Source organism: Astatotilapia calliptera, chromosome 17, assembly GCF_964374335.1.
Source record: "Astatotilapia calliptera chromosome 17, fAstCal68.1, whole genome shotgun sequence".
NCBI lineage: Eukaryota > Metazoa > Chordata > Actinopteri > Cichliformes > Cichlidae > Astatotilapia > Astatotilapia calliptera.
In genome coordinates, this window is record NC_137438.1 from 25,648,983 (window position 1) to 25,664,865 (window position 15,883).

At 39.8% G+C, this 15,883-nt stretch overlaps 1 protein-coding gene across 1 annotated transcript in view; it reads right to left on the reverse strand.

The window, feature by feature from the left end:
- Positions 1-1,601: 1,601 nt before the first annotated feature.
- chrm2a (cholinergic receptor, muscarinic 2a) overlaps positions 1,602-15,883 on the reverse strand; it is an 83,664-nt gene continuing 69,382 nt past the window's right edge. The window contains exon 3 of the mRNA XM_026146101.2: positions 1,602-3,297. Within this exon, the coding sequence (XP_026001886.1) occupies positions 1,748-3,256 (1,509 nt within the window). The 5' untranslated portion in view covers positions 3,257-3,297 and the 3' untranslated portion in view covers positions 1,602-1,747. The remainder of the gene's footprint in view (positions 3,298-15,883) is intronic.

Consider the following 15,883-nt stretch of genomic DNA (forward strand, 5'->3'; position numbering starts at 1 on the left):
AGTCTATGACTTGTGATCAGAAGTAAACTCCACTCATGGAGTGCACAGACAAACTCCGCATGTATACAGCCACACACAAGCGTACCCCACACACACACCTAGGTCTTCGCAATCGCAATCATCATCAGTACAGTACAGAGCACGCTGTGACATCAATCCACTAATCAGCATGATCAGATGACGTCTCCCACTCAAAGTGCCTTCCCACAGACGGTAAGAAAAAACAGCTCTGAGCTCCAACCACCTGTTTCACTCACTGAGAAGGAAGTTTCATTTCAGCGGTGAATATCTTGACAGCAAAAACACATTTCTTCATAGCTGTCATGAGCGACAAAAGAGCGACTGAGCAAGCTATGCCACATTTTAAATTTATTTTTTATAGCTACTGCAGTTGGGTCTGTTTGTTTGCCTTTCAGCTACAGCCATTTAGTTATCCCTTCTAATGGTATATGACAGACTACTCTTTGAGACTACTCTTTGGCTGTGTGCAGTGACTTCCTCACACTGACAGCAAGACAAAAAGCACTGCCCCGAGATAAAAACAAACAAACAACAACAACAAAAAAAGGTAGTATCATACATAGACCCTCAGAAAACATCACGTTGTTCTTTACATCCAGTCCGATCCATTTTCTACCTCTTATCTGGATCCAGGACCGAGTGGCAGTCAACTCAAAATTGTGCAGATCTTGCTCGCCTTGGTGATTACCTTGAACCTTTCTGGGGGTCTGCAGGGCATTCCCAACCAGCTCAAGTGATTTCTTTCAATTTGAAGAAGCAAGCGCTCTACTCTAAGATCCTCCTCCTCGTTGCTGTTTGCATTTACATGTGCAGATTAAATGACAGAGCACGTTAATCAGCCATTTCCCCCTTGTTTCCATTATTTGTGCTACACTAAGCTACAGCAACTGTCTCCTGGTCCCATTTTCATCTCAACAAACATGAGCGCTAATAGTCTTCCCATCCATCACTGATGTGAACGAGCATATTTACATCCTCAATGGGGATCCATCCTCAATTAGCAGAATAATGGATTTATCTGACTGGTTCAAATTAAGTTTTGCTGTTGAGTATTTTCAATCTTTATCAGCTGCTTCAGTGGATTTTAATTGCTTTTTTTTTAATGTACAAATTTTGTGAGTGATTGGAGGTGTCATGATGATGATCACAGAAAGAAGGCAGGCAGAGGGCCACACGTGTGCACACAAATGCAGAGCCAGCACGCACCTACTTCTGCACTCACACACATAATTACATAGTGATATTTACAGTTATCTACAGGTATCTTTTCTGAACTTCAAACTTCTGATGTTTGTAAATTCAGTCAGCCCTATTTTCCCATTTTGAAGATTTCTTGTGTTTTCTTACAGCAGAGATATTCCTCTGCTCTTTACCTTTGTTCATTTTTCATTGGATCAGTCTCACTTCCTTTTTCCCTGCTTTACACCCCCTTTTCTTTTTTAGGCATTCAGTAACCCTTTTTTAACCTTTCTTATCTACACTGTTTCTGCAAACATATCTCAATGCAACTGGCTTCAGTTGAATCTGTGTAAAGTGCTACAACCGGTTATTGAGAGAATTTGGAAAACTAATGGCTGAATGATGGCAAAGGTACTCTTGCAGTCTTTATGATGCTTACAAACCTCTTTCATAGGCACAGATACACATGTTCATGGATGACACACACAAACACACAATCATAGACACACGACTCATCCATCTGTGGTTCCTGCCAAGCGATCTGTGTTTATCTGGCTGACCTAATATTCTTATATTGGCAGAGAAGAAGATGTTTGAATGTCTTTTTAAATGTGACATTGCACAGGGCGTAGCAGGCCGGATTAATGGTGCTGTTGATATAGCATAGCCAGTAACCAATAGTCCATACTGTGTTGGGGATACAGCTAGAGCAAAACGTGTTAATAAGCACCATCACGTTGTAAGGAGTCCAAGTGGCAACAAACGCTACCAGGATGGCCATTATGGTGCGGGTAACTTTTTTCTCCCGTGACGGTGCTGCTTTCTTCTTCTTGTTTGGAGGTTGCTTAGTCATCTTCACAATCTTCCGAGCCACATGGTTCTGCCGCTCTGAGGTTGGGACAATCTCAACAGTGGCATTAGATGGTGTGTAGCAGTCACCTTTGGGCGATTTAGTCTTGATCTTAATGCATGTCAGCTTGGAGCCCCCTGCTTTGGCTCGCTGACGTGTGATTGGCTGGTTTGTCTCAAGACTGGAGTTGGCTGTGGATGGTGCTGGTTCCTCATCCTTCTGATTGGAAGCAGCCACACTGCCAGATGTTGAGTCATTGGAGCTTTCCTTTTCCTCTCCAGGAGTACAGTTCTCCCTTGCTGCATCATCACCTTCAGTTTCTCCCTCAGCAGTGGTTGAGGACGGCCCTTTGCCATTCTGGAGTTTTCCGTCATGCTGGTTTGCCCCATCAGCAGCATTCTGGCTTTGCGAATGCCCCGCATCTTCCCCTGGTACATTGTTGTTGTTAGATTTTGGAGTGTTGTTTCTCCTCTGGCCTGGTGAGATAGATTCAGGGATTGCTCCGGATGGCTTCCGGTTGTCCTTCTTCACACGGCTCTTGCTTGCTCTTGAGATCTGCCAGTAGAGCTGAATCATGATGATGACAGGTAGGTAAAAGGCGGCAATGGCTGTGCCAAAAGTAACGGCAGCATTGGAAAAGAACTGGATATAGCACTCCTTCTCAGGCACTGTCCGCCCACCCACAATGAACTGCCAGAAGAGAATAGCAGGCGCCCATAGGATGAAAGACAGGACCCAGGCAGCCGCAATCATCATTCCTGCCATTTTGGTGGTCCTTTTGACAGGGTAGGTGAGGGGCTTGGTGACACAGAAGTATCTATCAAAGCTTATGATGAGAAGATTCATGACAGATGCATTGCTGACAACATAGTCCAATGCTAACCACAAGTCACACACCACTGGCCCCAGGGGCCAGTAGCCAATCACTATGTAGACTGTGTACAAGTTCATCGAGCACAGTCCAATAATGAGATCAGCACATGCAAGGCTGAATAAAAAGTAGTTGTTGACAGTTTGTAAGTTCCTATTAACTTTGATGGAAAGCATGACTAGGATATTTCCAATAACTGTAACCAAACTGAGGGAACCAGCCACCAACACGATGAACACCACCTCCACAGTCTTGTAGGCGCTTTCGCTCTCTTCCACAACTTCTGTGTCATTGCCTTCAGAGGCATTCCAATATGTGAAATTGAATGCATCCATGGCATTTGGTCTTTTGTTGCCACCTCCTACTCAGATGGAACCTACAAGAGAACAAAAGAGAGAAGATTTGTAATAAGGTGCAAAGGATGACGGTGATAGCTTCAGCATTTTAGTTAGCTAGCTAAAGACTATTTTAGATGCATATACATTGTATGCACTTTATTTTTTTCTTTTCAACTGTGAAAGCTGAGAAACCCACAGTAACTTATTTATAACTTAACTTAGCAAGCCAAGTATTTTCTCACATATAGTCAAGGTACCTAATCCAAAATACATTAATATGTGCTGATTGGCACTAAATTAAAATTAAAACAGCAAATGACAGCAGCACTTATCAGCACACAATATACTTTCAGAATGCTACAAAAGATGCGATGCCATCTTCCAACCTGTAATGGTACAAGTAGAGCAGATGATAATCGAGATTCATTACAAAAATGTGAAAATATGTTCCTCTAAACCATCAGTATGGGCAATATGACCCTTTCTGTTTCAAACTAGCTTTTAGCCCTCCTAAAAGCAATTCATCAGATAACAGTGGCAATTTTGGCCACACACTAATTAGCTTGATAATTGGAAGCACAGGTATCAGGCACTTATATTTTTCATAATCACTGCATGAATAACATCTACCCATTAGACACCTGCCTCATTATAGAGAAAAAAAACCCAAAAGGTCCCTGAGAGGCAAAAACCTAATGCACATCAGTGACTGCTGAATAATAAGATATGTAAAAATAAATCGAGGTAGGATATGAAATGAGGATATCATGATGACAGATCACCCTGTGCCAGACTGGCGACCTGTCCAGGACGCACCCTGCCTCTCCCCCCTGTGATAGCTCAAAACACGCTCCAGCTCCACCATGTCTTTAGTCAATTAGCGGAAAGAAGAAGATGGCTGGATGGACAGATGGATGACGACATGGTCATGGTAATAGAAATGTTCACATATAGGACTGTTTGTTTAATAAGCAAATCCTTTTTAATGCACATATAAACAAAGGATAAATAACTTTCATAAATTATTCCTTTTAAACCAATGTCTAGTACAACATAATTTTACTTCAGTCAAGAGTCAAACTCACTCTGAAACCCCCTGATCTCAGTGCCTGCTAGCTTCAGTGCATATCTCAACACATCTTTGAACATCCTAGTGGTAAAATAGAACATGCTGAGCCCACATAGAGTTTAGCTCATCTTTGCTGCTGCTTCTGCAAGCTGCTTTGCAACCCCCTTACAATACAATTTCTCACTTAATGTCATGTCTGTTGTCACTGATACTTGTTCCATTTTATCTTTGAGATCTTTGTGTATGTGTATGTCAGGGGGAGGGGAGGCCTCAGGACAAAGCCATACCTCTAAATCTTAATTGCTGCAGATGATTGATAGCCATTTTTATGCCACTGTTGTGGTCCCAACTGGACTGAATTTGGTTAAACATGCAACAACATACCTGTAATGTTTTCTTTGCTATTTTTTAAAACCATGTACATATAAAAATGTATTTATTTATTAATCCCCAGTGATTAAAGCTTACTAGGTGTTAACACTTGATGGATACACTTTCAAACTAATACCGTAAAACCTAATGACTAGTTTGGGGCTTGAATTATTGTCCTTTCATGTCTTCTTCATGTGTTTCTAAACCCATATATTAGCTAATGATGTTTTATTTAAAATTACTATTCCTTTAAACCAAGGCAGGGTTGCTGCATACATTCTTAAAAAGAGCAAGGAACTGTGTGATTATACACTACACACATCATGTTACCAAGAGTTCAATGAAAACTTTAAAAGGAATTATTGACAATTTGAGCTAGCATTTTAACTTCAAAGACATTTTCCAACTTGCATTTAAAAATTCTTTTCATACAGCACTATAAACTTCTTTGGATTCCCAAGTCACCCACTAGTTCTCCCTTTTAATCTTAAACACTCATCGGTGTTGTAGACCTTGCTTTGATTTTAAAAGCACTGCTCAGTTCTGCGCATACTGTGCTAGAGTCTTTTGAAATTATGAGTGATGTGTCTTAAGGTGCGTCAAAATTCTTTGAGTCATTTCAGTTGCTTTTTTGCAGGTTTTATGGCACTTGGTGACCTGTTTAGTGTTTTTACGCAAACACCTTAACGTACTCAAACTTTGTTCAGCCTCTGAACTGAAGGTTCAGGTATTAGTGGCACTCTTTTGCTGTGATTTAAAAACCAACCTTAATGTTACCCAATACGTTTCTTGACATTGCAGCAAATATAAATCAAAGCATATTTGACTGAAAACTGCTAGATAAATCACCAACACATACCCCTGTCCATACAACACCTTGAATTTAATTACACAAGACAGAAAATCAAATTGTTTGTTCTTCGGGGATAAATGCCAAATCTGAAAAGTGTAGACAAACTGGAAAATCTGTCTCACTCATTTGTTTAAGAACACACACCTACAATCCTCTATCATATAAAGTAGTGTAGCTCTCTTCCAAATTTCCTTTCATTCAGCTTTCTTCAGTCTACATTTAAGCAGTCTTTACATCCAAGTTTTTTGCTTGAATACAGTTTAATGTAACAAAAGGTTAGTGACCAATCCGATCATTTCTCTGTGACGCTTCTCCAGCTTGAAAGCTGTCTTGTTCAAGACTTTGCCATTTTGGTCTAAGGTCTTTAACCGTTGAGCCCAGTGAGTAACTAGTGAACATTCACTTATCTGCTGTGCCAGAAATCCCTAATCATTGCATTAGGCATGGAGCTAAGCTTGTCTAATCCGCATAAAATGTTTAAGTCCACCGATTTACATTCAAAAACACTAACAATACAAATGGGACACACTTGTGACTTGCTTCAGCCAAGTGGATTAGAGAAGTAAAGGGGATCAGTATAGATGGTCATAGCACTGTTGAGACAGTTAACTCCCCTAGCTGCTCTTTGTCCACCTCTAGCTGCCATAAGCTATGTCCCCCACCTGAAATCTCTTCCACAACAGGGCGAAAGCTGGGCCCCTGCTAGAGTCAACTAAAAATGCACAAATCCTTTTTAAGCTCAATGTGGGCAGCCATGGTTTTCCAAAAGCAGACTTAGGGGCCCAGACTTGGTTTAAAAGCATCACTTTATTTAAAGGAAGCCATTAGACACCCCTTCCAAGGAAACCCATTTATTTACTTTAGCTTTACTGTTGTGCTTTTAGCTGAAAACCTCATTAAACATCTTTATCTTAGCTCCTTAAGAAGAATTGAGGAACATTAATAAGCCATTACTGAACAGAAGCAAGATGTTTTTGCTGTAGTGTGACTGGTAGACATACTGGCACTGCAGCCTGCTGAGCAGCAGTTCAATTGTCGTCACCTGGGGAGAGCAGCAGTGGCACTCTTAGCATAGCTATCAATCATGGAGCTTACCTGCAACTCTCAGTACTACAGTAGTCAGGTACCACTGCATCCGACAGAGCCCAATCAGAGCATGAGTGGCACCTCAGACAGATGAATATTCAGATATTTTTCACTTATTCTGTAAAGTTTTTTAAAGGATTAACATAATCAGTCACAGATGATGTAATAAAAAATAAGTTTGTTGTTTGTTGTAATTTGTGCTCTGCAACTCAGAGAATTAAATGTGTGTCAGTGGGTCCAGTAATCCTAAATTTGCTATTTTTGTTTAAATTGTTTTTATTTAAAAAAAGGTGACAAGTCAGTTGCTACCATGGGAAGACATGACTAAATGAGCTTCAGTATTGTTCTGCGTTCAGATGCTGGTATTCCTAGAGCTGGCTCACTAGAGCTGAAAATTGCGTATGCCCTCTGGGAAACAGAGAGGGCCAACCTCTCCCTTTCACGTCTTATGTCCTCACTCTGTCTCTTCTGGGGGACTCCAGGCTAGCCAGATATAACAAAAAAAAGCCCAAAGTGAAGCCAGAAACACTCGGTGCATTTAACCCTAAGTTAAAGTTTGTGATTTAAAATTAATCAGAAAATAACTAATCACTTACACAATAGTTTTGCCAGAGACAGACAACAAATGTGGCTTTCTGTCCGCATGGTTTCAACCAAAAATATATAAAAGATTGCTTCCAAATGTTCCACCATTGTAGCTGAACTTAAACTGATGCATTTGACTTCTCCTAGCGTCCAGATTTCCAGCCCCCATCTCTGAGCACTGATCCCAAGCAAATCCCAGGGCACTTGCACCCTGCTTTCTGTGATTATATGCAATTTCATTGCAGGCCCTCTCCATGGGAGCGTGCAAGGTTAGGCCTTCGTTTAGTTGCTGTTTGCACAGAAGCATGACTGGAATGTAAAAACCCCGCATTGCTACAGTCCAGCTCATCCACGGGGGTACAGATTTATTTAGCCCTATTGTCAGGGGTTATACCAGTTTACTGAAAAAGACAGTTTTCAAAAAGAAAAATCACTGCTTTTTTTGCTCATCTAAGTTTGAGGATTCTTTATTTTGGGCAAAATGAGCAGACGCCTTAAAAAAAAAGAAACAAAAAACAAAGAGAAGTGTTATAAATACAGCTTTAATAATAGGTAATATGTGAGCAGGTTAAACGGGCTCTTATCTTTTTGGAATCAGATTTTAGGTTAAGCTAAGCAGGTTTAGTTGGGATTAAACATTTTTGTTTTTTTGCCTTTTTGTAAACTAATCTTCAGTTGAGTTGTGATTCAGACAGGGATACTGACCAAGATGGGAGATACACAGAGACACAGAAATGCATACAAATATTTTTTTTTGGAAAAAAAAGTCCAGCAGGAAATGAAAACTGTTCTGATAACCATCAAAACAACACAGCATCCCAGTGTTCTGATGGCTACCAAACGATCCAAATCTTGAGCTGGAGTGTAATTACAAATTTGCATTCATTTCCTCAGGCCCCTTCGACTGTCTCAGGGATATCAGACTGTGAGTTATAGAGCTTGACAGATGCCTGTAGAGATTCAGAGTAAATATTTATACTGTGAATGATCAAAGCTCTTTGCTAATCCATTTTCTGTGATTTATTGGATATTGGATCTCTGTGGTAATCCTGATAGGTAATACCATGGCAAAATCTTCCTGGATGTTGTCATGGAAAGAGACCCAGCAGATTTCTCAACAGGAAGCACCCTGTCAAAACAACTCACTATTTTCAAAAGAACAGTGGTTATACTTAACGGGTGAGTGCAGGCAAACTCTTGAGAAAGTACTCTTTGGCTCCTTTCCAGTGTTATTCTTGAAGTCTCTACCCAGATATCATGACCATGGCTAATGGATGGCATCACCCGTGAAACTGAGAGACAAACTTTCTTCTGACCAACACAAATTCAGTACAATACCTGTATCTGCTTGTCAGACTCAGGCTCTGCCTTAAGCCGTGTCCCCTCTGGAAGTGATTTGCTCATTGTGTATTGCTTTGTCACTGATGGTTGGGTGCTAGTAGCCATTACAGGCTCTAGTCCAGCACTTTCTTTCATGAAAACATCATTGGAAATATACTATTTAAGGCATAAATAGAGTTCTTCAACTCTTAATTGTTTTTGCAATTTTTTTTATTTCCTCTTGAATGATATTCCAAAGCTCTCTGTTGCTGTTGGTTGCCTTTCATTCTGCTCTCTGTCAACATGATCCCACACTCCTTCAATAAAGTTAAGGTCTGGGTTGCGGGAAGGCCAGTTCATGATTGATGGTGTTCCACTGTGTGATTGTGTGTTTTTCTATCCAGGTGTGCTTTTACTGCCGTTGGCAGTGTGTTTGGGATCATTGTCATGCTGAAAATGAAGCCACTGCCAATCAGATGCTTTCCAGATGGTACTGCATGATGGCTCTAAAAGTGACGGTACTTTTCTGCATTCATAATAACATAGATTTAGACAAGAACCCCAACATCACTGGCTGAAATGCAGCCCCAAACTATAACAGATGCTCCACCATGTTTGACAGCTTTTGTCCTCCACTTGTCTGGTTTTCTCAATTATTTTAAGGACACACTACATGTCATTACATACAATGCCAAGATTTGAGAATGCCAAATAGAATTTTATGCCTTTTCATTTGTTAAATTTGGTATTTCACATAGATTCGACTAAAGAAACTAAAAAAAAGTGTTTTTACAACAGGCTACTAGTAATTAAGTAAGTGCTTAAAGATACAGTTGTTTGTAAGATTTTGTAACAATGATTCTTTTTGATATGTGTAGACTTATACCTTTGATACCTTGAGTTAGCTGTCTTTTCTCTGCTTGAATGATTCACAGATCCGTGTTAAGTGGCTTAGATAGAAAAAAGTCCAAAAAGTCCAAAAAGTACAACAAAAACCTTTGAAACACCTTTAAAAAGCCTTGAACTATTATTCAAGGCCATTTTAATAAACTACTGCCTCCTTGGAAGCGAAATACAAATAAAAGTGTGCTGGCTCGAGACTTTTGCACAGTACTATGTTTACTACCCAGTAATGTCAATCAGCGGTGTCCTGCACTGTCATTCAACGTCGCTTTAATCTCTGAAAATGAACAAAGCTGACCTTAGAATGTGCCCATTTGATGTCGCCAGCAGTTTCACCAGTCTCTGCTTGAATATCACTGACTTTCTGTGGACGTCACACTGCTGCTAGACACTTCCTGTGTGACTGAGGCTTCACACTTAGGCTTTGAAAGAAAATACTGGGCATTACAGTATCTCAGAGAGTGGAGAGATAATTGAGCTACATTAGTGGATAACTTGGTGCTTATTTTTATATGGTCCCATTTGGCAGACATGCAAGCTGTACTCAGCTGTATAAAATTTAAATGATAGAGTTGTGCAGTGCATTAAGACCAAAACGTAACTTGAATAAGGCATTTAGAATAGAATAGAATAGAATAGAATAGCCTTTATTGTCATTGTACAGAGTACAACGAAATTGGAGTGCCACTCCCTTGGTGCAAGTTTCAATAATAAATATAAATGTAAAATATAAAAAGTAAAAAAAAAACAATCGTAAGTACTCAAACAATAGTATGTACAATATATACAGGATAGCAGCATTAATATAATGACAGTATGAATAGCAGCATAATATAATGACAGTGACGGTATGGAATAGGTTCAATTGTTTTTGTGCTTATTTACTACGGTGATAGCTCTGGGAAAGAAGCTATCCCAGATTGCATTTTCAGCTATGTAAACCTGGCCAGTTACTGTAATATGTTGTAAATGTCAGATTCTTGTTTTTTTTTGTGTAAAGATAGTGTTTACATCTATCAATTACAATCGCAAAAAGCATCAATGAGATCCAGAACTCACCCCCTGCGGTGACAATAGCACATGCACTAAGTCCTGTGTTATAGAGGACTTATGTAAGTGTCTTATGATTACCTCAATACTTGACTGGTACCTCCCATCTTGGGCAGCTCTGACGAACTCTACACTAATGATATTGTTTTCAGAGCATGTGATATGTGAAAATGCATTAGGGTATTTCCCAGTTTCCCTATTCTGGATAAGGTTAATCTCTACAATAAAAGATAAAAGGGGGGATCTTAGAATCCCTCGCCATCTTGATCTTCACAACAGATCATAAGATCCTATTGAAGCTAAACATCACAACTTCCAGGGTCATAGCAGCATGTAGCCTCTTTAACGTGATAAGATTATGATTCACTAATGGGAGTATTAAATCTTTACAAAAAAATGGTAGTGGCTTCTTATTAAAAGTTAGACAATAGCATTCTGGATGAGAGGATGTAATTACTGGGACAACCTCTCTTTTGCAGGTGTGACACAGCCTCTCAAACCCAGACCTCTCTAGCAGTGCTTGTGTTAAGTGGACACGAAGCAAGGGGTACTAATGGAGGGTTAACAAGCAGGAAATGACATCCAAGCAGGTGGAAAAACAAGCTGTAATAATCTGCAAACAGTCAACTACTCACAAATTCCCCGTGGAACCTGTAGGTGGCCATGTGTCACTGTGCACAAAGTGCTGGGAACGAGTTCAGAATGTACACAGGAGAATTTACTTGTCTTTCAATGCACATATTAGGAGAGCAAGAATACAGACATTGGTCACACTCCTCCCTGTCTTCTGTTTTACGGTCGTCCAAGTTTAAATCAAGTGGCTGCAGCACTCCTGTTTGATGTGTCCTGATGAATTGTCCCGAGGCTTGACAGCGAAAGGCTCACAATTATTTTACTGTGACCTTTTGATGTGCACTTCATATAAATTATGTTCATACTGATTCAGTGCAAATTATCTTCAGCACTGCGGGAATGTCATTTTAAGGTGTCCTTTATTCTGCTACCCCGCCCCCCCTGCCTCTTCGGTGAATGCTCAAGAGATCTGTCCATAGATATTCCAGCTACTTTGCTATAGCAGCCTCGACGCCATCTGTGAAACATGACGTTTGACCTCTGCTGTTGTGTTCGGAATTAACCTGACGCGTTAAAGCCAAAATAAGAAAATCAACACATTTTGAAGCATGTTTTAGGCTTCTCCTGCGTGTATATTAAACCAGCCTCGAAGAACCAAGTGAACTTATTTTGAACAAATACAGGTCAATGGAAAGAGCTTTTACAGTTCTCGCTGCACATGACAGTTTCAAAGCCGTCCTGTCTGGTAAATATCACAAGCCTTCTGGGATTCAAAAACACTGGAGCTCAGCCAGTAATGAACGAACAATGTCCTCAAGCAAGCTAGGAAAGTAAGGGGGACGAGTCAATTTTCCTCCTGTCATACAAAAGAAACCCTGCAACAGCTACGACTTGATAAACACCGTCACGCTACCTACTCAAACGCTCGCTATCTTGCCTCTCGCTTCACATTAAACATTTTATTTCATACAAATAATTCACCCTCGACTGAAAACCCCCGCACCATGTATACTCTGCTGATTTGGTTTTAATTAGCAGATTTCCATATTTCTAATCATAATTGCTTCTCAAGAGTAGAGCTGTGAGCTTCTACCCCACCTAGTACAATTTCATTAGTCGGATTCTCAGTGGGGAATTTTAGGGACTTATTTTAGTGTAAGTAACATCAGATGTGTTTCCAATGTCAGCGCAAATATCCTCTCTTATCCCCACCTAAAAATACCATCATCATTATCTTTCCTAAAAAATCCAGGGCAGGCAGAAAAACAAAAAACAACAACAACAACAAAAAAAAAAAAAACGGGGCTTGTAAGACATTACCTCTTTTGCTTTTTCCTTTTGGAAATTGTCCCAGGTGTTAGCTAATACATGACAAACATTTTTTTACCCGGCACCAAGGACATTTGCAGCAGCTCTCAAACAAGCTATAATCAACAGACAAACATATTAACCAACATCTGGCAGGCGAGCCATTTCTCTGGTGAGATGCTTCACAACACTGGCAGCCCACAACAGCCTGCGTGTTTGTGTGAGGCTAAAGCCATGGAAGTAATAATGCAATAATGTAAAGAATAATGTACAATGATCACAATAGACATTATTCTTTCCACACTGTGCATGCAGAAATCCTTTGAATTTGAAAAAGTGTATTGAGCTGTATGCTTCTCCCATACAGAATATGCCCACTTTTCATTATCTAATCTGTGCCTCATGTGGGCAAAAATAGCACATCAATGAATGTTCTTGCACAATACACGCACATTCCTTTTACCACGGCTCCTCTCATGCAGACCTGCTGCAGCTGAAGCTATGACTCAGATTCAGATGTGATCCTAAGGAAAAGGCCACTGCTAAGCTTTGCTTAGGTAGGAGCACTGTCATGTATTTTATATGTGGCAATGCTGTTTCTTTTCTCATTGTCGCTATTAGCCAAGAACATCTTCAGAGTTTGGTTTTCCCCATAAGGATGACAGAAGCAACATAGAAAAGCCTGTTTCCATTCTTAGATCGCCTCTGGGACCCCCCAACCCCCGTCACTGATTCTTCATAGAATGCATGATAATGAACCAACCTGCTACTGTCTCCTGGTAATTTCTGGCTCATTACCGAGTTCACATAGAGCACGGACATGGATGCAATAATCATCTCACGCAGGTGAAGCACCGGGCCTTCTTTTCACAGGCATTGTTCAATTAAATCCTGCTCATGGGTGCCAGCATTGAAAAAGCAAATAGTGCCACATTTCCTATTATTGTAATTTTAAGGGTAGGTGTTGCAGACATAATTCAATTTTTATCTACTGAAGAGCTTGAGCTTGCACGACTATGAAGAATAAAAATAAAATATAAGACAGTGTCTGCTGTAAACAAATGGAAAGGTCACCTCCTATTAACTTGCTGCAATGTTGCCTCTGAATAATGAGACCGCGTTACGCAACTAAGCTCTCAGACTTTGTATGGTGAGTACTTCTGATTGTTCCATGGGGGTCAGCGTAGACTGACTTTAGACCTGACATTTTAATTTAGGCCAATGAGCAATTATAGCTAACTCTTTGACTGAAGTAAGCTGAGCTGGAAGAACAGGAACCTGTTAATGTCAGTTTCCAAGTGTCACTCTCAAAAGGTTTGACCGTTTCTCAAAGGGTGTCAAGCACATAAGGTTTTATTGAGCTACTGAGAACAAATTCAAGAGAAGCTGTGTGATATTAAATAGACTCAGGCTGTAGTATTAGAGAAGATGATTTTACAGTTTTTCCCTGTTAAATAGAAAACGTTAACGTGCCTGAGTCAGAAAAATGAAGCCACTGAAGAAGCGAATCAGCATTCAGCATTGTGCAGCCACCATAGTTGGTTGGCTGCACAAAAAACTCTGAACGGGTTGCAGTCCTATGGAGGTGTGTGATCCTATGGCAAAACAGCTCTCTGACTTTACCTCTGTAAACACTTTGCTGCTAGGTTTGTGGGCTCAGTCAGTCATTTAAGTTCATGATGAATAAAAAAAATAAGCCTTTTTTGTAAATTTTGATCATACTGTGTTTCAAAATGGAGAATTATCTCTGGTATGAAAACACACACTTGTTGTCTAACAATTTATGATTGACAAGTGTGTGTAATGAACATACAGTTTAACAAGTCACTCTGATCCTCACTGTCATATCTGTTTTTCTTTTTCTGCAGCCGACACTGCGAGGCTTCAAATTAGGACTTCAGAAAACAATGGATGATGTCATGATAACTACTGTTCTTAAAATGTTTTTAGACCAGAAAACACAAAAACTTAAAATTCTGTCAAAATAAATTGGACTTCTCTGAGAAGTTAAACATCAATCAAGTATAACAGTCATTCATTTTAATTTGTCATCTTAATCAACCAATAATAATGTGTTTTTTTAATTTTTTTCAGCTTTTTTGTAAAACACTAAATTAGAAAATTCACGAATAACAACAGTAATTATGTTTTCGCCTTGGAAATATCATTTCAATTAAAGAGCTTGTGCATACTCCTTGTGCACACCGTTACAGAAACCAAAAGAAGAACAGAAAAACAAGAAGCAGTCAGAGACGGCAAACCCAGCAAGGCAGCTCACTCTCTGGGCACTATTGTATGTTTAGGGGAATGGTGCTGTATTTTTTATATTTTGTTATTTGCCCTTTTGAAACCCATTTTAATATACTTAATATACGCACATCAGTAAAAAAATCACATAGTAAAAAAATATGCTTATTCAGGAAACTTGTACATGTATTGAAATTGTTATGTATTTAAACATTTATAATCTGTTACTATATTGCACATGTGCCATAATAAAATAATAGGAGGTTAAAGGTAAAAGTTGATGTGATATTTTAAATCCTTTCACCGATATGTTGACAATACACGGTACACAATGTTCCCACTAAGCTGCGCGCGTGCGCAATTGCACACTGCTGGCAGGTCTCTGTGCACAGAAAATCTGCGTTGCGCACAGAAAAAACAATCGAACCTGAATTGAAATGAAAATGAAAACTTTAACGATTCTGTTTTGCAGTGTTAGTCAGTGAGTGACTGGCTGCTCCTGTATGGGATTAGAACGATGCCACCTTATCCCATAGTCCAGCCAATAATGCGATTCACATTCGTATATACGCAGCTATGACAGCATCCTTATGTGCCGACACCAGTGTTTTAGCTAGCAAAGCCACGTTAATGGCAACATGTACAACCATTGGAGATGTGAGCAGGACAGACGGAACAATTAACCGAAAAAGTGTGAACTTTATACCAGTTTTTAAATTGTGTTGATAGGCCACGTAAAACCAGAGTTGTGATAAAAATATATGCAATGTTTGGTTTTCTTCCTGAATACTATTGTTGTTTATATTTACTGTGGGAAGAAACGGTAAAAACTGCGTTTTATAAGGAAAACTCGAAAGCACTCTCTGTGAGGAAACACAAAACAAAAAAACCCCCACCCTTTCCTATTGGTGGAAAAATGTACCATGTCGACCAATCAAAAAATGATATGGTAACATGGCATTTAGTTGTTTAGGAAGGGGGAAGTTTTAGGAGTGACGGCGGTGTTTTGAGATGTGAGAGATTTGCCACGTTTAGCGCAAATCTTGTGTAGTTAGTGTGTAGTGTAGTCAATAGTTTTGTTGTGTGTGTCAGAACAATGAGGCGACTGCTGAATGTTACAGGTGTTACAGCAGTGATACATCTCCTGTTGTCAGGCCTGTCAGGCTGTTGTTCTCCTTCATCTCATAGTCGACAGAAATCATTTTTTGGAGTGGCACAAATGATTTGTGTGGCATCAAATTTGACCTAGAACAGCTGA